The 27,555-nt window shown below is 40.4% G+C and overlaps 1 protein-coding gene across 3 annotated transcripts; it reads left to right on the forward strand.

The window, feature by feature from the left end:
• Positions 1-799: 799 nt before the first annotated feature.
• Positions 800-27,555, forward strand: st3gal4 (ST3 beta-galactoside alpha-2,3-sialyltransferase 4). Of its 3 annotated transcripts, XM_020095341.2 has the most exons (14): positions 820-1,162; positions 5,302-5,368; positions 7,567-7,714; positions 7,846-7,912; positions 9,840-9,911; positions 10,774-10,855; positions 11,296-11,385; positions 12,649-12,746; positions 13,017-13,080; positions 16,035-16,130; positions 17,949-18,138; positions 18,562-18,699; positions 26,255-26,407; positions 26,493-27,555. In XM_020095341.2, the coding sequence occupies exons 5-14, from the start codon at positions 9,890-9,892 to the stop codon at positions 26,580-26,582; spliced, it is 1,023 nt and encodes a 340-aa protein (XP_019950900.1). In that variant the 5' UTR covers positions 820-1,162; positions 5,302-5,368; positions 7,567-7,714; positions 7,846-7,912; positions 9,840-9,889; the 3' UTR covers positions 26,583-27,555. The 3 variants fall into 3 exon arrangements, with proteins under 3 accessions (XP_019950898.1, XP_019950900.1, XP_019950899.1); XM_020095340.2 differs by lacking the exon at positions 7,567-7,714; XM_020095339.2 differs by lacking the exons at positions 7,567-7,714; positions 7,846-7,912 and having other exon boundaries at positions 800-1,162.

Consider the following 27,555-nt stretch of genomic DNA (forward strand, 5'->3'; position numbering starts at 1 on the left):
TTTTTGTGGGCAAGTTTTTCCTCACTCGAACCGAGGGTCTAAGGACAGAGGGTGTCACTCCCTGTACAGATTGTAAAGCCCTCTGAGGCAAAATTTGTTTTGTGAATTTGGGCTATAGAAATAAAATTTGATTTGATTTGATTTGATGATGTTTTCACTAGTTTGTTTCATCTAAATTGTATGAATTATAGTTTTCTTTACCCCAGGAAAGGCCCTTTATATTTAAACACTTTATATTTACATCGAGGGGGTCCTCTCTACGGAGGCCGCCATGTTCTTTACATTAGTCCAGACTGGACAAACTAAACTGGAGAGGGTGAGGTGAGGGGTGTTCAGCTGATTCATGCAATTTCAACACTAGATATCACAAAATTCTACACACGGTACCTTTTAGTATAATTTTAAAGTCTTTTTCTCAAAGTTATTACTTTTAATGCATCATACTTCAACTATATTATTCAAAAACAGGAGATTATGCCCAATGGTAATTTTTATTTTTGGTTTATTTTTAATTTTTTTATGCATTTTTATGCTGGCAAAATTCGGACAGAAAACGCGTATATGGGACACATAATAAAAAACAAGAAGCTGGAGATCACATGGTGCACATGTCCCATAACATGCTTTCCTCTCCACTTATACCACCATCAATATGCAACCAACATGCACTTTTCGACTGGTATGGCTATATTTATCTAGATATAGATATATCTAGATATGTCCATATATAAATTCATTTACAGCTATGGTATTTGGATCAGCTCAGTCAGTGCAGCCAGCGGCGGTGCGCGCATGCACCCACTTGCGCATGCGTCCCTGCACGCACCAAGAAGAGAAAGGGGGAACGCGGTGTAACAGAGAAAAGTGAGGCGGAGGAGCCACTGTGTGTGCACGATGACTCGGTGCCACTCACACTCACACTGAGCCAGCCTGCGATGAGGGTGTGAGCGTCTGTTTCCGCTAGATGTTGGTGCCCTCCTCATCGCATCACTGCCCTTTCCTGTGTGCGACCACAATTTTCGGGTTTTGTTTGTGTTCCCCATGCCGTGAATGTCACCAGAAGCGACGTGAACTTGGTTTTGGAGCGGCAGCCGCATCATCGTACCGTTGGGCACACGAGAGGCTCGCTGCGTGGATTTGGATCTGCTCCTCTGCGCTGCTGGTAAGTGTAAGACTGTTTTAAACCCCCCTGGAGTTAACATGAAGCAGCCAGCCTTGTGTGAATCAGGAGTTTTTGGACATGCTTTGCAGAGAGAGGCATAAAAAACAGCAACTAATCTGTTGTAGCTGGATCACAAGATGTCAAATTGAATTTGGCTGGAACATGTCTTTGATGTGTGTTTTTATGTCAGTATGATCGCTTTGATTCTTTATTTTTGGTTGGACGGATAGATAGGCTCCAGCATGGGAGAACATTTAGGTTTGTGAAGGATAATGACATACATTGACTTTATTCAACCACAGACAGTTATTATGTTCTCTGTGATCACTGGCACTAGGAAGTGGAATTCAAGTCAGAGTCTGGCAGTAAACCTCTGGGCTTTAAATGCCCATTTTTCTCAGCAACTGTAATAATCAGGAAATGATACAATGGGAAATGTTTCTGGCTCATAGTTCAGAGCCCATCAGGGATCTGTCTCCGGAATGTCTCATTGTTAACATTAGTCACATCTTGTCACCAGGAAATCTAACTGTATATCTATTTTATTGTGTTATTCTTGCTCGCTCTCGCTCTTTGCAAAGAGACATAAATAAATTCTAACATTTAACTTAAACATATGCATGGCATGGCCTTTGTTGATTTAAAGCAGTCCTCATTGCCCCGGATGTTGCCCCGGATGTTGCATTTAATGAGGCCTTTACCACATATCTTTCACATGGCAACTTAAATCTTTCTGACAGACCACGTTTTTTTCTCCCCTGTGCAATATTGATTTTGCTCTGAAACACTCGTCCTTGAACCAGTCAATCGGTTGTTTTCTGGCACAAAAAGATATGAAAGCTGTGTCAAACATGCCCTCTGAACAAGGCTTAGTTTTCCACTCATATCTGTCCACCTTAAATTAGTCAGGTAGCAGTTTCCTAAATAGATCAAGTTATATAAGTCCTTCTTTTATGAGGAAATCCTGGACACGGCTGGATAAGGACATAGTGGAGACACCAAAACACCCAAAGTGATGGGAAGCAAACCTTCCATTGAATTTGTTTGTTTCAGGTGTGTCTATTCACAGGTTGTTGGGAAATCAGCCACGTTGACGTCCGCCATGAGACTAGACGTTAAAGAAAATGGGATTTGATAGATAGATAATGAATTCATTTCTTTTATATCTTCCAGGTTGCGTTTTTCAGTCACAGCAGCAGCTGCATATACTATAGTGGATATTTTAATCCACAGAGGGTGCATTTAATGGCGCTTAAAGATATTTACTTGGAGCAATTGTAACAAACACAATTTCCCCCTGGGATCAATAAAGTATTTCTGATTCCGATTTAGCACAGGACAACTTGTACCAAATCAGCTAAAACACAATGAAATGCCCTCTGCAGCATGAATCAGGCAATGTGGCTTGAAAAAAAGAAAAGAAAAGATGAACACACATCTGTCGTCAAAACATTCAGGCAAATGTAATCATACACTGGTGTCTGTGAGAGTCCCTGACCAGGGTTTTCACGAATTCATCAAATTAAAATGCTATGAAGTTGTTGAACTCAGTCAAATTAAATAACCATCAGAAGACAGAATCTGCTGATGGGCCACAACTTCAGCCCAAAGTGCTACTTTGACTTGTAGAATGAATGGTCCTTTGTGGAAAAGTAGATTTACATATTTTAATTGTTTAAGTTAATCACTTGGCTCCCATTTGAGCACAAGGTTTCCTACGTGGGTTAATCCAGCCATTAGTCAAAATGTATCATCTTCACATATATTTTGTGGGTAGAATGTCCCATATATATTAACCAAACTGGTTTTTGACAAAGAATAAGAGAAGATTCTGCTTTACAGTTCATGGAGACTTGACTCTATTTTATTTGTTTCCCTTTTTACTTCTCATATTTTGGACACTTTGCTGCTCTCCACTTAGATTAGATCCTCCTCCCAAACACTGCACACACCATCGCCATCCTCAACACTTAAGAACAAACCATGCTTGTTGTTAGACCGCCTTTCCTGAGGAAATTCAGTACCTCCCTTCTTCATGGAAGTCTGTTACTTAATAAACCCATACTTTACAATTTATACTGCAGACAGTTATCATGGTTACTGTCAAATTTGGATCATTTATCACTAAACCTTGCAATGTGACAGAAGTAGCACTTCTTTTTGGTGCAAAGTTCAAACATGCAAATGAAAACTTCCTGCCTACTTGTTCCTAAACTTCCTAATTATTTGTGCAATCAAGATTCAGTCTCAGGTGTCAATTAAGATGTTTCACCCCATTTTTATATCATCAAATAAGAAATTTAAACCAAACTAACTAGGGGGCAATCAAGACACTTTGGCTTCACTTTTGATAAGTCACAAGTAAGTTGGCCACTGGCAGTTGGAAATCACTGTTTTATTGCCCTCACCATGACCGCCACCAAAAAAAAACCCTACAGGGAATCTCCACATCTCATCTACACACTCACTTTACATGCTGTACTTATGTCTCCCTCAAGGTGCCTTTCACATGCGAGTGCATAACAAGCAAAAGTGTTGGTAATAGCCTGCAATTTCTTTAAAAGCCTCTTTTCATAAAAGCGGTCAAAACGATACAAATGGGCTCCAGATTTAGCTCCTCTGACTGGATTAAATTGCGGGATTATGTGTTTTAGAAGTGTTTTTCTATTGTGAGCCAGAGACACATGTGATTTCCTTTTACAGAGTGTGTCTATGGTTGAGAGAAATCAGCTGGTATAGGTGAAAGGGATTTAGAGAAGGTCATTTTGAGTCGTCATTTACTGTATGTCCGCACTGCAAGGATTTTTGCTTTACCCATTCAGCATCAAACCAAGAAATCTCACTGTGAATCTGTTTGGCCTTCAGAGAAGATTAGTGGTACAACGCCCTGATGTCATGACGATGTCTGTGCGTGTGTGGGATTTCCTTCTCATGTAATCTAATCTGTAATATTGATTATTGATGTCAATGATTTGCTTGCATCCTTGTTGAACCCTACTGTAACTTCAATACAGAGCTCATCGTAATACCTACAAAATATGCTGACATATGCAATTTTTCTGTTAATGCCAGATACCCTTAGTATCCTTCTCTGCCCTCACCTTCCTCAGGAATTTGGGAGGAAGGAGCCTCAACCAATAAATCACCAACAACATTTTCCCATGGAGCGCCTTTGCTGGAATTACTTCCACTGTGTGATTCTGTGGTAGCGGCCTGACTCATCTTTAATCACTACAGTGTGTAACTAAGCTCTTTAAGTGTTCTGTCCGCGTTTCCTATGTGGTCCGTGCTTCGACTTGCTGCAGAGCTTTCGGAACATCTGTGGCGAAGGGCACCTCTGTTTGACGGTGTTAGATCTCACTCTGCTCGCACTCCGTTGGTCCTTTGCATCTTGGCGACCTGTCACCAGCGTGCCCCCCCCCCCACAGTATCGCACATAGTCAGCCATTGTGCTGCTCTGCTCTTGTGTTGCCTGTGGTGTCTGTGAGGAGGTCCTCTGCTCTCAGACTCTGTGCGTCACGCTCCCGGGAGCTGCAACACGTCCAGATGTTGCAGCTCTTTCAATCATGCCCCAAAGGTGAAAGAGTGTTGATGAAACTAATAATTATTAGTGGTTGAAGAAATGCAAATGAAAAATGACAGAGTACATGGTGGGATAGCGTTCCATGTGTTTGCCTCTTATAACCAACAAAACAAGTTCCATTTATGATTATACAAAGCAAATTTTGCACCAAACATTGGACATGCTGAATCCAGATACTGTTATTATTTGATCATTATTATTGTATTATGCCGGTAAATGAATCAATACAACAAATGTTGTCCTATGAAGCATAGATAATAGATCAAATTAAACATTATATCCCAGACTGTATCTTTAGCTCTAGCATGTCTGTATAATTTAATTCATCTTTAGTCCTGCTTTATCCATCCCAGAACCCTGGTCACAACTGTATTTCCATTGTACAATAAATTCTGAAATCTTCCTGTTCGTGAATGACTTTGTGGTCAGAGCAGCAGTATAAGTTTTAGTTCCCTTATCATGTGCAGAGACAAGTAGAAAGCGAAGAATAACTTGTTAATTGGCAGATATTCTGCAGTAGTTTTTGCTTATATGATCTTTTTTGTTTTCTTTACAGGGAGAAGCCTGATCCAATTACACCAGAAGCACTGAGTATGCTGTCTTCGAAATGAAAGAGGGAAGAGGTAAGAAGTTTTTTTGACAGTTGGTGACAGCTCTCTCACTTCTCAGTTACTCTCAGTCATTTTATCCTTCCTGTTGTGAAACATGGTTCTTCTTGCGTTAGTATTATGTTGTTATTACTTTTCACTTTCAATGATACTTTTTCTTTTAAACAGTTCTAAAAATATGCATTAATATTAAGTTTTTCATAAGCATTTACTATGTGTGTTCAACACTGTATGAAACTACAAGAGTAATCTCTTAGACAATGAATGTCCACAGGTAGGTTAACGTTCTCAACTGTTTTGTTTTATGACACATCCATATAATGTGGAATGAGCTGTGCTAATAACTGACATGGAAAAAAAACCTACCATCATAAATCGCCATAAGGAAAGCGCATTGGTGTTTAACATTCTTTGTTATGTACGAACCGCCTTTTGCAAATGTGTCACATTAATTTCAGGGGACCTGCTCAACCGATCAAACAGACATGTTAAGCAGCCATGATGCTGTACGCATAGTTAAAAGCAAGTTTATCACCCACCTTCCCTTCATGCATGACAATAGACCTATGACTTGTCAACTACTTTTCAACAAAAGCACCACCTGCTGCCTAATTGCTGTAGATGCATTGCCACTGCCAACATGCTAAAACCATCAATTAACAAATAGCCTACAGCGATGCACGGTGTCGACTAGTCTATGAAACCCTTCATTTTCAAGGTGCAATATGCACATGGATGGTAGGGTCAGTGTGGAGAAGTGTCACATGACTCCACTAAGAGGGCGCTGCTGTAACCGTTACTGCTGTGATTTAACAACATAGAAACATCCTCCAGTTTTACTTTGTTTATCTTGCACATTATGCAAATCCAGATGTTCCACAAGGTCCGAGGTCTCTGGTGTGCCCTCCATAGGTATCCATAGCAACACATGTTTTATGTTATCATGCATGTGAGCACAGACGTTTAACACGCTGCCTGTCGTTCAAACGCATGGTTTAATAGCGGATATAGCTCTTTCATTTTCATATTTTAGCCGTGTGAGCAAGAGTAACTGAGTATGAGATTATACTGTTCGGTTACATCACAGTCAAATTAAAGGGGTATGTGCAAGTTGAAGACACCAAACTTAAAGTCTTATGAAAGCAGTCCAGTCAACCCAATCCTATTATCTGACTAGACAACAGAGGGTTGAACTCTCAACCTGTTATTACTAGTCTGCAGTGCAAACCACGAAGCTGTGAAAACTCCCGGTAGATGCAACCACAAGCTTGCATTTGAGAGTTGTGTCTTATGCATCAACTCATTATTATTAAGATACATGTGATTGAACTTAAGCTTGCTGTTGCTGGGACTGAACTTAAGCTTGCTGTTGCTGGGACTGAACTTTTGCATGCTCAGCAAATTGTAGAGGAAACACAAGCTGCAGAACACATTCTCAAGTTTTAAGATAAAGTGAAATGAATAAAAGCTGTGAGCTGTGTCAGGAAGGAAAATGGAGATTGTGTTGTTGAGGTTGTGTAACAATTAAAGAGGAATCTGCAAGTTTCACAAAGGCACATCGAAAGAACTAGTTTTCATGTCGATACACAATTGAGTATTTGTATGCAACATGTAAGATTAAGATTCCTATTTTTGGTCCCACACACAGCATGCAACATGCAAACATGGGGAAATTTGACCTCTGTATTTAACCCATTCGTGTGAACGGAGCACACACGGAACACACGGAACACAATCCACACACGGCACAGAGGGCAGAGCCTCTCCAACTTCCGTTCATGCTGGACTTTAACCAGCCACCCTCCGGTTCCCACTTGTACCTGTTCACCATCATCACATCAAAGTCTGTCAGGGCAGGAGGGTGCAAGGCTTAATCAGTGAAGTCTGTTTTCCTTGTTGCTGTGGAAATGTTGTAAACAACCATAAACTGTATATATAAAAGGATCACTTCAGGACTCAAACAATAAAATAAATCATAAAGTACTTATTGCTGTATCATAAGAAATCATAAAGTACTTATTGCTGTATCATAAAGTGGTTGAATTTTATTTGTAGCCATTGCAATACTATAAGTAAAATTCTGCCAAAGAAATCGTTTTACACTGACATAACAACTTAGTTTTGCTCATGTATTGCTGTTGGAGAAAACTACAGCATCATGTATGTATTGCAGTGAATTCTGGGTAATTAAATCAGTAAAGTCTGCCTCTCAGGACGTCTGCTTCAGGTTCCATGTGCACTGGATGAATTGTGGGTTTGGACGGCCCTCAGCGCTCAAAGACTTGCCGGGAACGCGGCTGCAAAGTCAGCGAGTCGACAAGTGTAGAGAAGTCTGAACATTTGGATTTGGCCTGAGATGGTGTAAGGTTGAACCACATATTTCTTTGTGAGCCACACAGCTGGCCTCACCTACTGCACATATCAGAGCATTGTACTGGATAGAAAATAGCCTTCAGCGTGGATTGAACTTTTGGATTGATTTGCTCATGCAGGCGATTGGATTGAACACACAGACCCCTCCCCCACCCAGGGAACAGAGCGAACCACTGAGCCTTGCAGGTATTTCACTTATGCACATATTACAGGTTCACATTTAGCAGGGGAAAAAAATCCACACCTCAGGTTTTTACATCATTTGCTACTGAGCAGAGAGCAGCTGAACAAGAAAATACATTGAATGTTTTACACAGTGTAAAAATCTAATGGGGATTTGTGAAGTGAAGGTGAGGAAGGAGTCAGCCTGCAGTTGCTATGACAATACTTTATATTAGTTACTGCATGTCCGAAAAAATGTAACTCCTGACGGTTGGAACAATGTGTGCCAGTAGATCACATCTCCACACTGATTCCATGAGTCAAAATTAATACATGCATATATGCAGTAATATACATAATATACACTAAAAGTAACAACACACATCTGGTTAATAATCTTATTTGCTTAATGAATTAATCAATCAGTGATTAAAACAGTTTAGGATACATTTTCAGTTAGATGGGTTAGCTTATTACACCCCGCTGTTTTTTTGGTCCTCAAAATGACATATTCCAGTGGTTCATCCTTAAAGTAATCCTACACCTTCTTAAATTCATGTTACTGATCTATAAATATTCCAATATGGCCCCGCCCTGCACGCACAGCTGACCTGTGGTCCACATGCAAATTACTTGGGTAGCCCCAGCTGCTGAGCCCCGCCCCCAAGGTGACAGTGTAGGTTTCTGGCCATCTAAATTTGTTTTATTTAGAGTAGTCTGGGCCTGCGTTCTGTCGATACGGAGGCTTGAATCCTCCTGCAGCAGCCGCAGGTCTGGTTTTGACCCGGCCCTTTGCTTCCTCTCTTCCACATTCTCTTTCCCCAGTTCCCACTTGAACGGTCCTGTCAATAATGGCAAAATGCCCCAAAATATAAGCACTAATGTTTTTAAGCTGTTTTTTGTGACTGTTAACAGTTAAAAACTTGATTTTCATTGGAGGTCAACTTAAACTAATGAGCATTAGTTGTTCAGCACTACGATGATACAAGATCAGCACAGTTGGATTCAGTGTTGATGCTCTGTTACAGAGCTAACAGCCCAACAGAAGAATCTCATCTTGCTTGTATCATTAGAAGAAAAAAAGTAGAATTTGAAGGTTTGTTTCTTTCCACATTCTTTCGAGCTTCCGTCATTTCCTAAACAATAACAGAGGAAACAATCCCTGGCCCCGCCTCACGTGTGACTCAGGATGAAGGATGAGTGTCATGTCATCGTTCATGTTGTGAAATGACTGTTGTGTTTTACAGGGAGGGGCCTCAGTGTTCACATACTGTGGAGTAAAATCCCTGCTGTGGTGCTAATCGATCCTGTGGTTTCCACTCCTTGACTGTCTCCAAGTTTAGGCTTGCATGATTTAGTCATGGATTTACAGCAGTATTCCGTTACCGTTGTTGCAATGTATCGAGTACATGTGCATGCATGCACATCTTTAAATAGACACTCAGCTGTGCGCTCTTTCAGCTCGGTATCAACTTTCAGTGATGTGTTGGTTCTGGAGCAGAGTCAGGCATGTTCAGTGCGACCGTGTGCGAGGCTCTGGTCTGCACGTCGTGAATCAAGAAGATTTAGACAGGATGTGCATTGTGCATTAAATAGTCAGATGAGTGTGGCGCCAAATGGCTTTTAATCTGACCTAAACTGTAATCTGAACTCACTCCAACGTCTGCAGTGGAAGCAAGCGCAAATTGCTGAAGTTGATGTGACGCTGTTTGATTGCATGTGCAGTTCACTTCAGGGACAGTTAACAAGTGTTAGTCTATAGTGATACTCTTATCTTCTCTGTGTCCATTTGTTGCTTTTCAATGGCAACTTATTTGAATGCATGTGTGACGACTGAAGTGTATATTTCATTCAGAGTAGTTTCACTTCACAACAATCACCTCAGAAGGGAGGGGGGGGGGGGGGTGTTACTCAGTTTAAAGAAGGTTCTAATGATTTTGTTTTCCTCCAGGATAACCTCATGCCCAGTGTAGACATGAGAGCACAGAGGAGCACGTGAAGATGTCCCAGAAGGCAACGAAAAGTAAGTCTTTCTTTTTGTGATGTGTTGTCACTGCACTTAGCATTTATCCTGAATACAGACATTTTAGTCATCAATGTGAGGTTGCCAGGCAACCAACAGGCTGCAGAAATTCACCACTTAAAATAGAAATAAAAAATAAGCGTATTTTTGAATTCAGGGGCTGCATCCTCGCACATAACCTCTTGTAACACCACAAATCGTGTTGTTATCTTTGGATGGGAGCCATGCTAGCTGTGGTATCAACTTTAAATGTCTCTTTAAAGTAAAGTATTCTTAAACTATTCATAATTGTTGTAAGTTCCAAAAAATGTCTGTAGCAACTGACTCTGACATTTGCTTTCTTGCATGCAGCCCACCCGGGCAGGTCTGTTAAAATGCAAAAGCATCCCTCTGAAGCTGTAGTCTCTTGTCCCAGGACAGAAAACTTGATGAGTGTCTTGTCTTGAGCATAAGTTGTAGAAGATAATGTTACATTTACTGACTACATCTCTGCAGCACTCACCCACTTACTCAGTATCAGATGTACTTTGACTAACTTGACTGGAATTTGAAGAGGAGCTCTTTGAATATTTTGTGGGTTTCACTCTCTGCAGCTGAGACTATAGAAGGTGCACGCTTCCTGTTCATCTGTGCATTTTTCAGTGTCTGTTTTGCAACTGATACCAAACTTGTCTTTTTCTAGAACTTAGAGTCAAATTGAAAATGCATTAATCACTTATTTGAATGACTAATTATTTTACATAACATCCATGAAACCTTGGAGTCTCACTGAAGCCAGCATGTGTTTCACATACGTGAAATTTGATTAACGTGCTTTTTAAATCTGTGTACGTTTGTGTTTTTTTCCCTTTGTTGACTCCAGCATGGTGCCTTAGGCTTCTCCCAGTTCTCTTCTTCTTCATCTCTTTTATCACGTACTACTGTTCCAATGCCATACTTCAAAGGTAAACACACACACACACACACACACACACACACGATTTACATTATTGGGACTTGCTTTCTGTTCCCATAAGGAAGACAAGTCCCCATAATGTGTGGACAGATTTTGGATATACCTGCCCCACACACACAGTCTAAAGACAACCAGATCTTTCTTTTTTCTTTCTTTCTCTATTGCCCTGGTATTAGGTTCACATAATAGCAGAAATGCCCATTTCTGGTAAAACATAAGCTCACGAGGTCCGAGAATGTGCCGAGTCACTAAAAGTTAAGACATTTTGATCATCCAGTGGTCAGAGCTGACGATCAATGTCGGCCCTTCACACATGCCCATTATTGCACACTTCTCGAGTGCTCTGGACCCAGTTCCTGGCACGTCGTGTTTTTATGGATTCAGCAGTTTAGTCCCCGTGCCAACTGTGGTGATTTGTCTGTGTTTCAGCTACGGCGTCACCAGCAAGCCTGTGAACAGTAGCAAGACACTGTGTGGCGGCTGGCTAACCCAGAAGAAGTGGGAGAGCCTTAACTTTAAGTGAGTAATGGCATGTCTGGTTTTTTTTTTTTTTTTACACAAACTGGAGGGAGCTGATGGCTTATTAAGGGAGGGAGGTGTGCCAACATTTTATTTGAACATAAGGTCTTTATGAAGGAAAAGTAAACTTTAGAAAGAAAGAGAAGGGCTTGATTTATAAAAAATATTTTTCCATCTTAATCATTACATCAAGTTTCAGTAACTCAAGAAGAATGCCTTAAAATGGTTGAAGTCAGTATAAAACCCAGTATTGGCTGAGAATAAGAAAGAGCTCTTGATAAAGACAACTTGTTTTTTCCTCAGGTTCTGCCTTCTTAAGTACAATCATTGTTCCAAAGCCTCTTGCTCTGTTATCAGTTTATCCAGCTGTATATTTACTGGTGTTTTTGTGGGCTCCCTCCTCTCTTACCTAATAGCAATATAGTCTCCATCTGTGGCTTGTCCCAACCTCCTCCAGGGTCACAGTTTATTTCTTCAGCCCAGCAGACCTTCCGCTGCCTGCCCGTTAACCCCCAGAACGCTCCACATTCATAATCCCTGTGTTTACCCCCGCAACAGAACATGATTTGCATGATAGGCTGCTGCTTGGTTGCTCTTGGATTTTCACATCAGTCATTACAGTTACAGCGAGGCCTTCCAGGCAATCACAGTGACATTTCTCTAATTAAACCCGTCCCTGGAGTTTTATCCTGATCCCCTGCGGAGAGTGAGCTGGCACACATGGGTAATAAATGTCTCAGAGACTCACTGTCAAAGACAGTGGGTCATAAGCAGCTGAAGTCTGAAGCCAATGGACACAGAGAAGCGATTGTTTCATATATTACAACCTGCCACATTTGTCTCTTACTCCACAGGCTCTGTGAGTGTTTTTGTTTTCCTTTTCCCCCTCCTCAGCTTAGAATCGCTAGCAGAGGATTTTTAACGAGGCAAATTTCAGTCCAGTGACATCATGTAAATGGCTACTTTGCTTGTAATGAGTCTGGTTTACCTGCTTAATAGATACCAGAGCATTTGGCAAAGTTAATGCACCAGTCAAGCACATCATGCAGTTTTCCTCTTTGGCAGAACAGTTGATATTGTCCATTGTGCAGCTCTATTATCGCCAAAAAAATAAGCAGTGCTCTTCATCCTCGTCGTCTCACGCCTCATTCATCTCCTCCAATCCCCTCTCAGCCACAAACCCTCCTGTAATTTGTCCATGCAGTGGAACCCTGGGCTCTGCAGTGCGATGTTGTAATGGCTGCTCTGACATTTCTCATGCAGCATTAGCAGACAAACGCAGCTCTTTCTGAAACTGGAGGATTTCTTCTGGCGGGAGCATCTGTCTCAGCTGGCATTACCTTATGGCATTAAGGGCAGTGGTATGTCGACTTTACATTAACCACACACACACCGCACAATGTCTCACACATATATATACCAATTTTTACCAAACAAAACTCTTTTTTTTTTTTTTTTAAATACTTTTAAATTTAATTCATAACCAAACAATAAAACCTTTGATGCTTTACTGTCATGAAATCACATGGCATAAGAAGGTCACAAAAACCTCCATCGTTGGTTTTTAATAATATATTTAGTTTTCAACACACTGCACCTCTTGTTTAACGGCTGTTCTCTCACTTTCCCAGAGCTGCTGCTGCTGAAAGTACTTGCTGTAACTGCAAGTTATCAGGTGCCAGCCCACATTGAGAAGTAAGTGTGAACACACATTAGCCACAACACAGTGATCAGGTTTTATTGCAGGAACCAATGTTTCTATTTAAGCAATTTGTATCTTATATCTTTTACTTACTTCTGCCATTGTGCTGTACTACACACATTTTTAGTCCAACATGACTTCTTAACGGTCATTGTGGGTACTTGAATGAAGCCACATTTAACAAGCCTGTTCTCACGGCAGTCAAGAAAGCACAATCAGGTTTTGCTCAAATAATGAATACGCAGCACAGGGAAGCAGCAGAATATTAGATTCAAGGCGTTTTTTCTAAATGTACAATATAAAGATAACATTTGGGTGATTGTGCAATTTTCCCAAATTCTGTGTAATATACAATATGTTCAGGAGTCTTTCATGGATTATAGATGTTGGTGTAAATGGCCAGTTATGTGTCCAGAGGTTTGTCGTTTTCTTTCTGTTGTATGGTCACTGTGTGAAATTGAGGATGTAGTTGAAACTATTGTGGAATATCTGTAATGAACTAGTTTCAACCTAAAAGAAGATAAATCCGGCTCATTCAGTTGCTAAATATTGCAAGATGATAAGAAAACACGCTAATTCGCATATTCATGATATCATTGCAGTCTGTACACAGAGAAGGACAGGGTGAGTAAAACGTTATTGGATTTATTTGATGGTCCACCAATACAGTGGCCAGTGTGACTATGGACAACTCAACTAAATTCTAATACGTGACCTCTTTTAAGTTTACCCAAACTTTTTTTTAACTGCTGTTAATTAGATAGATAGATAGATATACATTCTTGTGTTCCAGCAGTACAGACAAGTGCAATAAGTACAATTCTTTTTTTCTTTTCTTTTTTTTTTACATAGAAGAGCATACATGTAGGACGGTGACTGAGTTGTTCAGACAGAGCTAAATTGAGGCAAAGTTAAAACAGAGGAGACTAGTTGAATGTTTCAATAATCAAGAAGTATAAGAACATAAAAACATAAAACAGCGTAAGAGTAGATGTGGTAAAGCCATAAAGTGATAAAACAGTGCAAGTAATAAGTGATACAGTGATGTGCAAAAGATACTAGCTACTATATACAGTCTGCAAAAATAACATTTACTGCTACTGAATACCAGTCATTATAAATAGCAGCGAATAAATTAAATTTAAAATGCAGATGGAAATAGGAGACTAATGTAGTTGAGTTAAACAGTCAGTTGTTACAATTGTTAGTTATTATAGAACCTGATGGCAGATAGCAAGAAGACTTCCTGAATCTGTCCTCGTGACAGCATAGTTGTCTGAGTCTACTAGAGGAAGCTAGAGGAACTAGAGCTAGAGGTTTTTGTTTGTAGAAAATTACTGGATAGATAACCTTGAAACTTGGAAGGTGGACGGATGCTGTATGGGTCATGATCATGGATCTTAATGACAATAATCAGGCATATCAAGGGGACTGATACAAATAAAAAACTGTTTGGTCCTTTCAGAGGTGTGTACTCCACTGAGTGATAGTCTGCGTTAAAGTAACTCAAATCTGTTTTGCTCTATCCACTTTTAATTCTGCGTTTTAGTGAGCTCACATTGTTCTAAATGTATTATTGTGTCAAGCTTTATCCCTCATGGCAGCTTTTGCTGTCCTGCCAGTAGTCACAATAAGCTTGAACCGCATTCCTCAATACGACCCTGGTGACTCAAGTTCATTACATAAGATGGTCACAGGCAGCGTTTGAAGAACAGACCTCTATTCATTATGGTTTTTTATTGTTTACCTTGCACAGTCAGACACATAATGTTGTAAAATAATCTAAAAACAATTATAGGGAGGAGTGTGGTTTGATTACATGTTAATACGTCTTGCCCTATCCACCACCAACTGAAGCCATTAGATTAGATTAAACTTTGTCATTGCATGTCACACGTACATAGCAACGAAATGCAGTGCATCAAACCAAACAACCAATCAAAAGTCATGGTCAGCAGACCAAGTTTCCAATCAAATGAAAACACAGATTAGCATCCAAAGTCTCAAATGTCAACTTGGGTCAAACTCCTGCTCATCAGAGTCCCTATCTCACAGCAACATGTTTGTGCAAATACAGTAGAAATGTTTTCTTGCAATCCGCTGATTAGCCACAGCTCCTTGAGTGATACGTCTTGAGTGCTGCGATAAACAGTTTACTGGAAGAGGCATTGTCTTGATATGCAGCCGGGTCAACTGAGAATTTGTGGGTTCAATCGCTGCAAAACACGATGAAGATTAGCTTCTGCTTGGCATTGTCATTACTAAATAAGCTCCTCGTGTCTTCCAGGCTGCACAGTGAATCCCCTGTGAAATAATTGGCTTTTGAAGGGCAGCCAAAATATTGTATAAATTTCAACCAGACGCTCTGTTTTTAGATTCAGGACATTTCCCATGTGCTCGCTGATCAGGACAGTGTCCAGATTTTGTCTCACTTTATCTTCATCAAGTAGATTTTGTTACTCAGATGAATGAAAATGAAAGTAAAGGACAAAACAGAGCTAAGAAAAAAAAAATCATCAAACATACAACAAACCATAAGTGGGAAAGAAAAGCATAAACCAGCACACTGAACTTATTTGAGGAAAAGGGATTGTGCAATAAGAAAAAAATGTTTTGCAGTGTACGAGGATGGTAGTATACTGTTCTGTGCCCTCCTAGCACATTATTTTTATATATTCTTAAATTAAGAAAACAAAAGTTACCTATACTTTTTTCAATTCGTAATAAGATATTTAAGTTATACGTTACAGGACTAACTGACCTTTAGCTGCATTGTCGGCAAAAGTTCAAGTATTACACGGAAGGCTGACGATTAGAAAGTTTCCGAGGCCTAACAACTTGTATTTGTTTCTATATCAAAGAATATACAGTTTTTCCAGTGCAGTTGGGCGGATTGATGAACATTAAAGTGGTACATTTAAACTGTGTGTATGTTTGTGTTGTTCAGGCTTGAATGCAGAACCTGTGTAGTCATCGGTAATAGCTTTGCTATTAAAAACAGCTCATTGGGAAGCATCATCAACAAATACGACGTCGTCATTCGGTAAGAAACAACCACATGACAGTATTTTGTGCCATTACACTCTCTCACTCTGAAGAGAACATAGAGAGGAGTTAAATAAAATAGCATATGGGTAAGCATGACTTATTGGGCTGACTGTACCATATTGTCATACAGTTACAAACAGAGTCAATCAAATTTAGAATAATAAACTGCAAACAGTTCAATCTCTCCACAACTACCGTCATGTCTGAGGATACTTGGTGATAAATTGGAAACAGATATGACCCTAAAAAGTGAATGTGTTGTTCCCCACTACGCGAGGTCAATGCAGTTTATCAATTCATTTGGCTGCAGCCCAATGATGACCAGTATCCATGTGACCATCTGACCCTGACATCGAGCCGCTCCTGCTGGCAATTAGCAAACCTCTAGGTCAAATTGAGTTCTTTAAAAAGTAAGAAAGAAAACATCTAGTTTACTCAAGGACAAAGGCACTGTAGAGCATCTGACTTTACAGACTTGGAATGAACACATGCATTCTGAGTTTTTATAAGCCTCTTTCAAACAGCAGGAATTTGGCCTGGCCACAATGCATCTCCCCCTTCCTCTACCGCCCTTCCCCCGTCCCCTTCCTCCCTCACATCTCTCCCTTCTCATCTCGGGAGCTAATCGTTCTCTGGCCATGTGGTTATTGACATCTAGAATTCAATACATGCCTGGTAGTTTGACGTCACTGGGCTGTTCCTGTCATAGAAACACAGCTAGACTCTGTTAGAGCCTGTTGAGACATAAGTTTCCAAAGTGCAGACTAATCATTCAACCAAAGCTCAGTCTGAGCAACTGTGTTTGAGGAAGGAGTTATGATGTGGTTGTGTCAAGAATTTGTTCGAAGTAATAAAGAATGAAGCACATACAGTATCTAGTTATAAGAACTCGACAGTCGAACACAGAGTCTGAGAAGTTTTTCTTTACATTATCACCTTAAGGCATGCTGGACAGTGAGCCATGACCCGGGACATATGTGGAAAGAGTGGGACCAGAGGACAAAAAGATCCTGGTGATTTAATGTTTTACACTTCAGGCGTTGCGTTCGTATCCGCGATGTTTCATTTCTGGATAGTGAGAGAAAGTGGAGATGTGTTGTCCATCTTCATTTACAGTCTATGGCTTCAACAGCCTGAATGTGATAATAGCTTGCTATCATCTTCTCCAAGCATTTCATTCATTGTTTCTTAAAAAATAAAGCATGTTCCTAAGATTTACTCTCCATGTTCTGAGGCATATCAGCACTCACAACACTGAATCTCATGATTTTAACAGTTACGATGACGTGTGCATACAAAAAAACACAGCTTCAATGAAAACTAACAAGCCCTGCGGCCCAGGCATATTCCTACCTTAGTTTGTGTTCACAAACAATCTCTCTTAAAGTCATTTGTTCAACTTTTTTCTCTCTAACCGCTGCTGACTTAGCAGCTCCTCAACATGCCAACCATGATGATGATGATTGGCTAACACCTGTGCAGTTGATTGGCTGGTGCCTCCATAACTGTCCAATTAAAATTTAGGATGGGAAACATAATGTTCCTGGACTGGATTTTTATGTTTTTACAAATGTCAAAGGGGTTGGTTTTTATGTCTACTTTCCAGCGACAAGTATAATGTTAAAAAGAATTATTGCTCATTCAATTGTAAAGATTTAGGAGGCTCACACTGGTTATTGCGTTAAATAGCTGGAGTCACATTTCCAGAATCCCTACAATAGGTGGAAAGTGCAACGTTAGAATGGCCCGAAATACTTCATAAAACAAACTTTAAAAACTTCTCGCTGAATGTAGTGTCATGTCCCTGCCTCAGGTTAAATGATGCCCCGGTGAGAGGATATGAGGAGGATGTGGGGAACAAGACCACCATGAGGTTATTCTATCCCGAGTCAGCCTCCTACAACCCTGGACTGCACAACGAGCCCAACACGCTCATGGTCCTTGTGCCTTTCAAACAGCAAGACCTGCGGTGGCTCAAAGAAATCCTCTATAATGAGAAGAGGGTACAGGATATGTGTGAGAATGCACTCTCTCTCACACAGACACACACACATACTTCTCCTTTCACTGTCTCTCCCTCACATAACCACAGTCCTCTCCTAAACCTTGCCAGCCATCCATATCAGGAACAAATACGTGAAAGGTCCTTTAGAGTTAAATGTAGTTTCCATTGCAGACGCTGTTGCTCCAGGCGCCTCCAGGCTCCTGCTGCTAATAGTTGCAGGGTCATTACCCGCTAATTTGCACATCAATTCAGTTGCCTTGAGACATGGAGTCATAGGTTTAACTGCATCTCTGTTTGTCTAAACGAAGTCAGTGGACTGACCCGAACAATATTTTCCTCTTGCTCTGTCCTTTTGTTCATTTCATGTGACACAACATCCTGCCTCTTATCTTTGCTCTATTGTTCATGTGAACATTCCCAGGTCAGAAAAGGCTTTTGGAAGCCCCCTCCCCAAATCTGGTTGGGCGACACCAGTAAAATCAGAGTGCTGGACCCCCACTTTCTGCACAAGACTGCAGAGAGACTGCTTCAGATCCCCCTTCACCCCAAGACTAAGCAGGTGAGAGATTGCTTGCATGTCACTGTTATAAGAATATTGCCACTGCAGAAGTTTTGATTATATTTATTTCCCCGTCTATAACCAGACCATTTAAATCTCTAACTTCATTAGTCCAGAACTGATGATCTAAAACTGAGGTGGTGATGCGTCTGTCTGTTGCAGCTCATTTACTTTGACCATTTTTGGCATCCACATCCACAGTTTTCCCTCCAGAACCCTCCTGTTTGTTCCAATTCTCACTATTTTTTCCTTTCGCTCCTTGGTGCTTCCCACATGAATGTTAACAAGTCGGGACGGAGCGTCCACTGATTAGCCACAGCTCCTTGAGTGATACGTCTTGAGTGCTGTGATGAACAGTTTACTGGAAGAGGCAGTTTTCTTGAAATGCAGTCGGGTCAACAACGAGTTTGTGGGTCCAATTACTGCAAAACACGATGAAGATTAGCTTCTGCTTGGCATTCTGGCATCTCATTATAGATAAGCTCCTCGTGTCTTCCAGGCTGCACAGCGAATCCCCTGTGAAATAATTGGCTTTTGAAAGGCAGCCAAAATATTGTATACATTTCAACTAGACCCACTTTTTTTTTAGACTAAGGACAACTCCCAGTGTTCCCTCTCGGCAGAGCTGTTCAGGACAGTTTCCAGATTTTGTCTCAGTTTATATTCATCAAGTAGATGACTCATTTAAATAAAGATGAACGTAAAAGACAAAGTAGAGCAAAGACAAGAAAAATAAGCAAAATACAACAAACCACAAGTGGTCTGCAGTGCATTAGGATGGTCATGGTGTATCACATGCATAGTTTATTTACAACTATAAAATATAAATGGTTAACTATATTATTTATAGTAAATAAGGTTTTACAGTGAAAACTGTTTTCCCCACACTCCTGAACGAAAGAATACACACAATCAGAATTCATTAATTTTAAACCTTTCGCTTTATAATTACAGATTCGAAGTTACCAAAACTGAAGTTACCATGACAATTTCAAATATTACATAACATGAGGTAAATTTTTAAGTTTCCAAGGCCTAACTTCTTTTATTTGTTTGAGATATGTGTTGATCTTCAATCTTCTACAAAGCAAAGACAGGACACTTAACTCAAAACACACCAAACCACAAGAAGAAACATCCACACACAGAACTTAATTATGGAGCAGTGATTGTGCAATGAGAAAACATGACTCATTACTTTTTCTTTGCAGTGTACCATTGATATGTTTTTGTAAAACAAATTGGGCCTTAACTCACTCCCTCTTTGGCTGAGGCGTTAGGATTTTGAAGTGCCCTGGGATTTTGACTTGGACCATTACTAATGTAGAATGGAGGCTTTTATTGCTTCCCATCTGCCAAGTGGGGCTTGTTGTGTGTTTGGTGGGGATCAGCTCTGACGTGTTCCTGAGCCTAAGTTTTGTTTTTGGTTCTGCTTGTTCTCCTTTTCTTGAGCCCGTTTTGTTAAAGAGTCACGGGAGGAGGGGGAGGTGTTTTACCCTTTTTGGACCGCAGTACAAACACAACTGGCTGGTGCGTTAGAGGAGCGAGCAGTGGGAAGGCGGTGATCCTACAGGCGAGCAGCGGGCTGGCCCCACTGGAGCTCTGCACCATCTGCACAGGCTGCATGGAAGGACGAGGTCAGGGGAAGAGCAAAGTGGGCAGGAGGAGATAAAAGATGGAGCAACAGGCAGTTCTGCTTGTTTTATCAGTGTTAAAACATCCGAAGCTGCATTCAGGGCTGCAAATATGTATTCCTTTTTTTTAAACTGTGAATTTAGCTTATTTTATTTTTAGCCAACTTGTTGGACACATTAGAAAACCTAGATTTACCTCATTGAACCCATTGTATCTCATCGTCAGTCCTCTTCTCTATAACTCTGCGTTGAACATTTGGGAGGTTGAGGTCAAATAACTATTATTTCACACCAGTGCATAATCACACAATATCCTTTAGACATAATCACTATTTATACACTATACTTGCCAGATAATACTCATAGTAGCCAAAGCAGCTACATTTCGGCAATTTAAATTCAATTGAGAAAACCAACCACTTATAACAGCTCATAATTTCAATTCAGTTTGAAATATGATTATTATGGGATTGACAGGCTGGCTTTGATTATCACAGAAATGACAACCCCCCCATCCCCCCTTTAATTACACCCTAGCCTCTCCTGTCTCTTTTCCCTATCCTCAGGTATTCCTCATATTCCAGAAATCTCTGTTAGTCTGTTTGAATATCTTGAGAACATGTCAACTTATCGGCATGTGAATCATTAACGGACCTAGAAAGTGCAGTGTCGCAATGAGTGTGATTTGGTTACATCATAAGTTCATAGGCAACAGGCACATTCAGGACAACTGATCCTCCAGTTCTGTGTGAGTCGAGCGTCACTGAACGTCGTTAACAGCTTGGTGAACAGCTCTTTGTGCAGCAGTGGTGGTGCAGCTAAATGGTTCTGTGGACTGAGTCCTTCAGCAGCTCTTTGCTCTCCGCGGCTCAATTACTGCTTATACTTTTACAGATTCAGAAAGAAAGCTACAACCAACATCTACCACAGGCCAATCAAACATCCAGGTTCAGATTGGGCACTAGAGTAGTCCACTAAAAACCAGCTGAGCTCCGGACTGAAGCAGCTCTGCACTCACCACACCCTCCCTTAGCTCTGCCAGATAGACAAGGACAAACTTTCCCTTTCCTTCCCCTCTTTGTTTGCACCCAACATTACAGTCTCACATGTACTCACACGTAATGCTTTTTTGTTCGCACTTGTCTCCCCAAACACATTCTTGTGCTGAGCTCTTGTAGGTCTGACTCACAGCGGTGATAGCATGCAGCCACCCCTCCTCTCTCACCAAGGCTCCTCGGGCCTGCGTCCAAACTATGCACCGGGCTGGTGCAAAGCTCGCATGTTCACCCGTGTGCTGTGACCACGTGGGGTTAATACACAAAGAATGTCAGCTGTGTCCCATCGCGGGGTGCCCATCAGTTTCTGAGTTAAAGAACAAATAAAAACGATGGTCGTGATCCGTGCAAAAGCAAGTCAGAGTGATCTGTATCACTACAGCTCCTTCTTTCATGCATCTCTTATCAGACATGTCTAGACTTAACAGGAGTCGGCCTTCATCTTCAAAATCTCTCAAATCTCGCCGTCTTTCCAAGTTGACATCTCCGTTAGTGTCTATCAAGTGAAATCTTTTTTTTCAGTTTTGTGTCCATTACATGTCAGAAACATCAATGCACCCACTCGCTGTATTCTCACTTGGACATTTTCTGGACATCTTACTCGGGAGCTGGCAAAAAGTTGCGAAAAATGGAGCAACTAACTAGGACATTTTCATTCTCATATAAACAGCTACAAAATTTTAAGCAACATATCCTGAATTCGGTGTATGTATGAAAGCAGCTTTAAATACACTCTGCTTTGATTGCACAGACCTTCTAAGTTTGGCGTAATAGTTGTAGTTTGCCTGAACATTGAGGTGGAGATTATTTTGGCAACTGTACAAAAGCAGCATTGAGCAAGACAGATGCAAATAGGTGCATGTCAGAACAGAACACACTCATGAGCACAAGATAACCCTAAAAAAACAAAACAGAGATCCAATCTGAGAGGGACCTAACCGCCAAGAAAACTGGACAGGATTTAAAATGCACCTGCTTGCTCACCTGTTAGTGTTGGTCTTTCCTGCGTGTCTCTCTCCCAAATCCCTGTCCAATCAATACAGACAAACATGCTCCAAAACGATATTTGAAATAAAAAAAGATTAAGAATGAGGAAAAGAAACATCTATTTGCTTTGGAGAAACTTCTGCCCTGTCACATGCAACTTTCTACAGCAGTATTTTTCCATGGGCATAAAACAATAAAATATGGTTAAGATATGCATATTGTTTCCCCCATAATTTTATCTGAATCAAATTAACAAAGGACCTTAATTTTTGTTAACAGTCAATTGTTTAGGCACTTCAGCTGGAGGAAATATGAGAAGTAAGTTCTCACGCACGCACCAGTGATAAAAGTGGAAAGTAGAAATGTTCTCGGTGCTCGAGTAGAGGAAACTTGATGATAACATGGAGAGCTGCAGAGGAGAGAGATATGAAGAGGCTGTTAAAAGTATACAGCGGGACGGAAAGAGAAAGCGTCTTCTATCTCCAGGTCATGTAGAAGTGATTGTCCCTCCTGCCTCTGTGAACATGGATAATCATTTACAGTCATATGTGGAACAGGAGGCACCACCGGGAAATCAGTGCACACAGTACATGAGCCTGCCAGGGACGACACAACAAACACGTCTCAGCCCATTAATCCTCACATTAGTGCCTTTTCTTGTTTCTTTCCCAAAACAGGCCAAAAGATGAGGATGGGGTCTGATAACATCCCTTAATGCTATTTTATTTTCCAGAAAGGCTGATCACAAATGACAAGCAGGAAAACTGCTGAAAGATGTGTTGTAACACTTTTAGGGCAAAGGTTTGTTTTATGTAGAACTACTCAGGACACTGTCATCTTCTCTTAAAAAATAAGAAAAGCCTTTTGACATAGAGGCAGAAAAACGTGTAAAAGATGCAACAAAGGTCCCTCGCTGGAATCCAACCACAGGAGTTAATTTGCCTTTTTGTTCTTTGCAGCACTAGTCAAAATTTATTTGACTTGTAATTTGACTTTTTAGTTAAGTCCATGTCCCATCCATTAACTTGGCTGAGGCAGGATTTATGAGATACTACAGACAGTTGTCATGTCGTCCAGCTTTATCTATAGTCTGTCTATGATAGTGACACTCAGTTGACTGCATACCTCTGTCAAGATCAAACAATCCAAAATTATATATTCTAAATGTATATGTTTTTAAAAAGGTCCAGTGTTTCAAGTTCAAACAATTATATATATATAAATAAAGGTCCAGTGTGTAAAATAATCCTACTGATGTTCTCACTAGTGTTCATCATCTAAATTGTACAAATTGTTGTTTTCTGTACTCTTGAATGAGCCATTTTATTTAAATACTTTATATTTATATCCAGAGAGGCCACCATGTTTTTTTGACAGTAGCCCCGACTGGACAAACTAAACACCATTTGGGTTTTTATGACAACTGAAGGCTACCACAGGTTCTCTTTCATGTTTGGGAGGGAAGGGTGAAGTGAGGTTGAAGTTAAGCTGCAACATTCAACTTCACCACTAGATGTCACTCAATTCTACATGCTGAACCTTTAAATCAAGTGTTATGTTTCTCCCCCCAAGAACAACAAATCCTGACCACAGGGGCCGCTGTTGGGGAAACTAAAAAAACACTAAGCCCTGCAACAAAACTAACAACATGGGTCCTTGGATTCTCAAAGGTAACGGTGAGAATATAGTTCCCAACTGTCACCCATTAATCTATCAAATACACAGGATAGGATAGAATAATAGAAGAATTTAACCCAAACAAAAATATAGTGAGAGACACAGAGAGGGGGGTGTAAATAAAATAGGCACATGAAAATCTCTTGGATTAAGCAAAACCAACAACACAAAACCAACACTAAAAAATCAATGACACAAAATCAACGACACAAACTGAGAGGGTCAACTGAAGGTGTTGACCCTCTGACAGCAAACAACCAAATGCACAAGGAAACCACACCTCCTTATAAACCCTCCCAGAACCCAGGTGCATCCCATCGCTCCTGATGAGCTGGGGAACCCGTGACCTAGTTTCTGATCTCCATATGATCTCTGTGGCCACAACACACGATGCACCTTGTTGATGAAAATATGTTCCTCTTATTTTCTCACACATACTATTGATGAAAGTGAGAAAGACTTCCTGGATCCTGCACCTTCAAGCAGATACACACCAAAATGTTATGCAAATAGGTTCAGGACTTTTTGTGTACTCCTGCTTACAAAAAGACAAACTAACAAACATAACCTCCTCGGTGGACGTGATGATAAATATTCAACCCCGTTCTTAGACTTTGGCAAGTTTATTCTCTTACCACTGAATTCCCCTCACACAAGTCATTCCTTTTTTTTAGAATATAAAAAATAAATCCAGAATGAGGAGAGAAAAGGTCACAATCCAGATGTGCAGTTCTCTCAGCATCAATCCAACGTTCTTGGAGCTCCTCACTGAATCCTATAATACTCCTAATACCTGAAGTATGTGAACAAATCTCTTATTATCTGTTTTAGAGACATTCTTCGCTGATAATGGATGGATACATTTATTATCCAACAAATGCCGTCACTTTATTTCTGGAATGAATGAATCAGAGTCAGCTGATCGTATCACTGTTGAGGACGCACACTTTCAGGAGCTAGGCTCTGAAATAATTTGAACACAATGACAGGTGCCTTGAAATCGTTTCAACACATGCACGCAATTTATTTGGTTTGGTGACTGTAGCCTCTGGAAACAATTATGTCTGATAAATTACAGATAAGCCTGAAAATGTATTGAAGAATTCAAGTTTCTGTAGCTTTTTAGTGCTGTAGGTGGATCAGCGACAGTAGTGGGATGACACGAAACGAAGGGGAAGTAAGGTGGATCGAGTTTCTATAAATGGATTTGAACTTGGTGTGTTGTGGTTCGCAGCGGACACCTAAAACCCCCAAGGCCAAAGGGACATTAGATTATGTTGTACTGGCATCCAGAGTATGTTCTCCTGCATTTAACATCCACTTTCATCAAGCACTTTACCTCTGTGCTCTTAAATTTTTCAGAGGACATATTTCAGCTGAAGGTGAACCGTCGTCTCAAGTGTTTTGACCAAATGTGTTGAGTGCGAGTCTGGTCTGAAGTTGTAACTGGCATCTCGAGTGCTTTTCTTCAGCAGTGTGTGCACTCAGGTAGTGATGAAGCTGCTGTCACACACCCATGTTGCAGAGTGAGACGATGCTGCAGTTCTGTTCTGTTCAAAAGCTCATATCACTCAGCTTTTATTAGGCAGAATGGCTGTGTGGGATGAAGATGTCTGCAAGAACTGTAGAAACAACCCAACTTCCCAGTGAGCAGAGACAGAACTGCACTTTGAGTTGATGAAGTTCATGTGTAGTGAGGCAAGTCTCTGTTGCACTCTACTACCATCTAGTGGTGAAATGAAAGTCCAGTTATAAAAGGCTATATGCAGGCAGTTCTAGCTGCCACAACACAGCAGATGCAAAATTCAACATCTTTTTATTACATTACATTTACCACGCATGTACATTTCACCCCTACTTTTATTTAACAACACAATATACTTAATAGCAAGCATGTTAATAAAAGGCTTAATTCAACTTTGTTTTTCTTACTTTTCAAACTTTACTGGATTTTTTTGAACATGATTCTAATGTTATGACCTTTTTTATTTCTCTGTAGAAATATGACAACATATCCAGTCAATTTGATGCAGTCTTTGTGATACTGTCGGCTCATTCTTTGCAGCTGTTAGTTCCCCAGCGTCTTGTTTTGATGCCACCATTACAGTGGGATTTTCAAATCATGCACATAGAGCTTTAACAGATTTTCCTGGCGACACAGATTGTGCGCAGTGAGCTGTCATTGAGTTTTATGTGTTACAGAACCCGGTGCATCCGACCACGGGCATCCTCGCCGTGTTTGTTGCCCTAAACTACTGTGATGTGGTCCATATTGCTGGGTTTGGATACCCTAAATCAAACAGCCAAAAGCAGCCTATCCACTATTACGGATACGACACCATGAAGTCTATGAAGGTGGGTATCTGTCGTCTACAATCTTGGAAGTGAAACATGCTTTCTGTTTTTTCACTTGTGACGCTTCTCTTTCTCTCCACTGCAGAATTCTTACCACGACCTCAATCACGAATCTGATGCCTTAAAAAGATTGGAGGATTCAGGAGCTATTTTCTACCTGCACCCACATTTATAATACACACACACACAAACACACACACACACACACACATTTTCAGTTTGATTTAATCAAAAACAAGTCATTTTATGTGACTTTATTGAGGATCATCTGGGATCGTAATGTGCCTTGTGCAGAGGGACACTGGTGCATTAAAGCTGCTGCAGTGTAACAAAATGGCCTGTTTGTCCACATCAAGGCACTAAAAGTTCTTGTTTTTGCCACTGACAGGTTCAGATTGTTATTTTACAAGCATCTGACAACATCATGGATAAGATTCCAAACCTTTTTCTTTAAGAATGACATCCTCATGTGACCAGTTACAGCCAATACATGGCTCAAAGCCACCAGACGCCTTCAACAAAAACAGTACGATGTCTGATTTCATTGGATGTTGGATAATTCCAGTGCTTTTCATGTTTTTAGGGCCACATGATCTCATGGGAGAGTCAGAGATTATTATAAATGTCACAGCGCAGAAATGGAGCATCAAGCATTTCAGATCTACAGTATATCTCAGATGGGAGTTGGTGTGGGTATTGGGTGGTGGTTTCTTGTGTCTTGCACATCAGTGAGCTGTTAAAAGAACCAGCACAGATACATTTTTTGTACACGTACAGTGGTTTTTATTTCATGTTTAATTTTAACACATGATACGTTTCTGAGCTCAAATTCTATTTTACTGATAAAAAAAAAACAAAAACAAAAAAACAAAAAAAACATCGGGTGTGTTTGAATCTAAGGGGTTATTTTTGTCGTGAACCTTTTCAATGTACATTTTAGTTGAAAATGAAACCTGCTAAACCCTGATTCCCACAGTTACGTGGATGTAATTCATGTGACTTTCTCTGACTGGAAATACAATGAGTATTTTTGACAATTATTAGATAAGATTATCATTCATTTTTTTAATTTATTAAGAAATGTCCAGATGCAAATAACTGGATTTTTTATTGTAAAGAATGAAATAAATTTTTAATTAAAATAAAAA

This window comes from Paralichthys olivaceus, chromosome 11 (assembly GCF_024713975.1).
Source record: "Paralichthys olivaceus isolate ysfri-2021 chromosome 11, ASM2471397v2, whole genome shotgun sequence".
Lineage (NCBI taxonomy): Eukaryota > Metazoa > Chordata > Actinopteri > Pleuronectiformes > Paralichthyidae > Paralichthys > Paralichthys olivaceus.

Bases quoted from the DNA above. Each gene is read 5' to 3' on its own strand.
- st3gal4 (XM_020095339.2), top strand. From the start codon at position 9,890: ATGTCCCAGAAGGCAACGAAAA. The intron at 18,139-18,561 runs GTACAGGATATG...GAACATTCCCAG, and splicing joins TCCTCTATAATGAGAAGAGG to GTCAGAAAAGGCTTTTGGAA. The intron at 26,408-26,492 runs GTGGGTATCTGT...TCTCCACTGCAG, and splicing joins ACACCATGAAGTCTATGAAG to AATTCTTACCACGACCTCAA.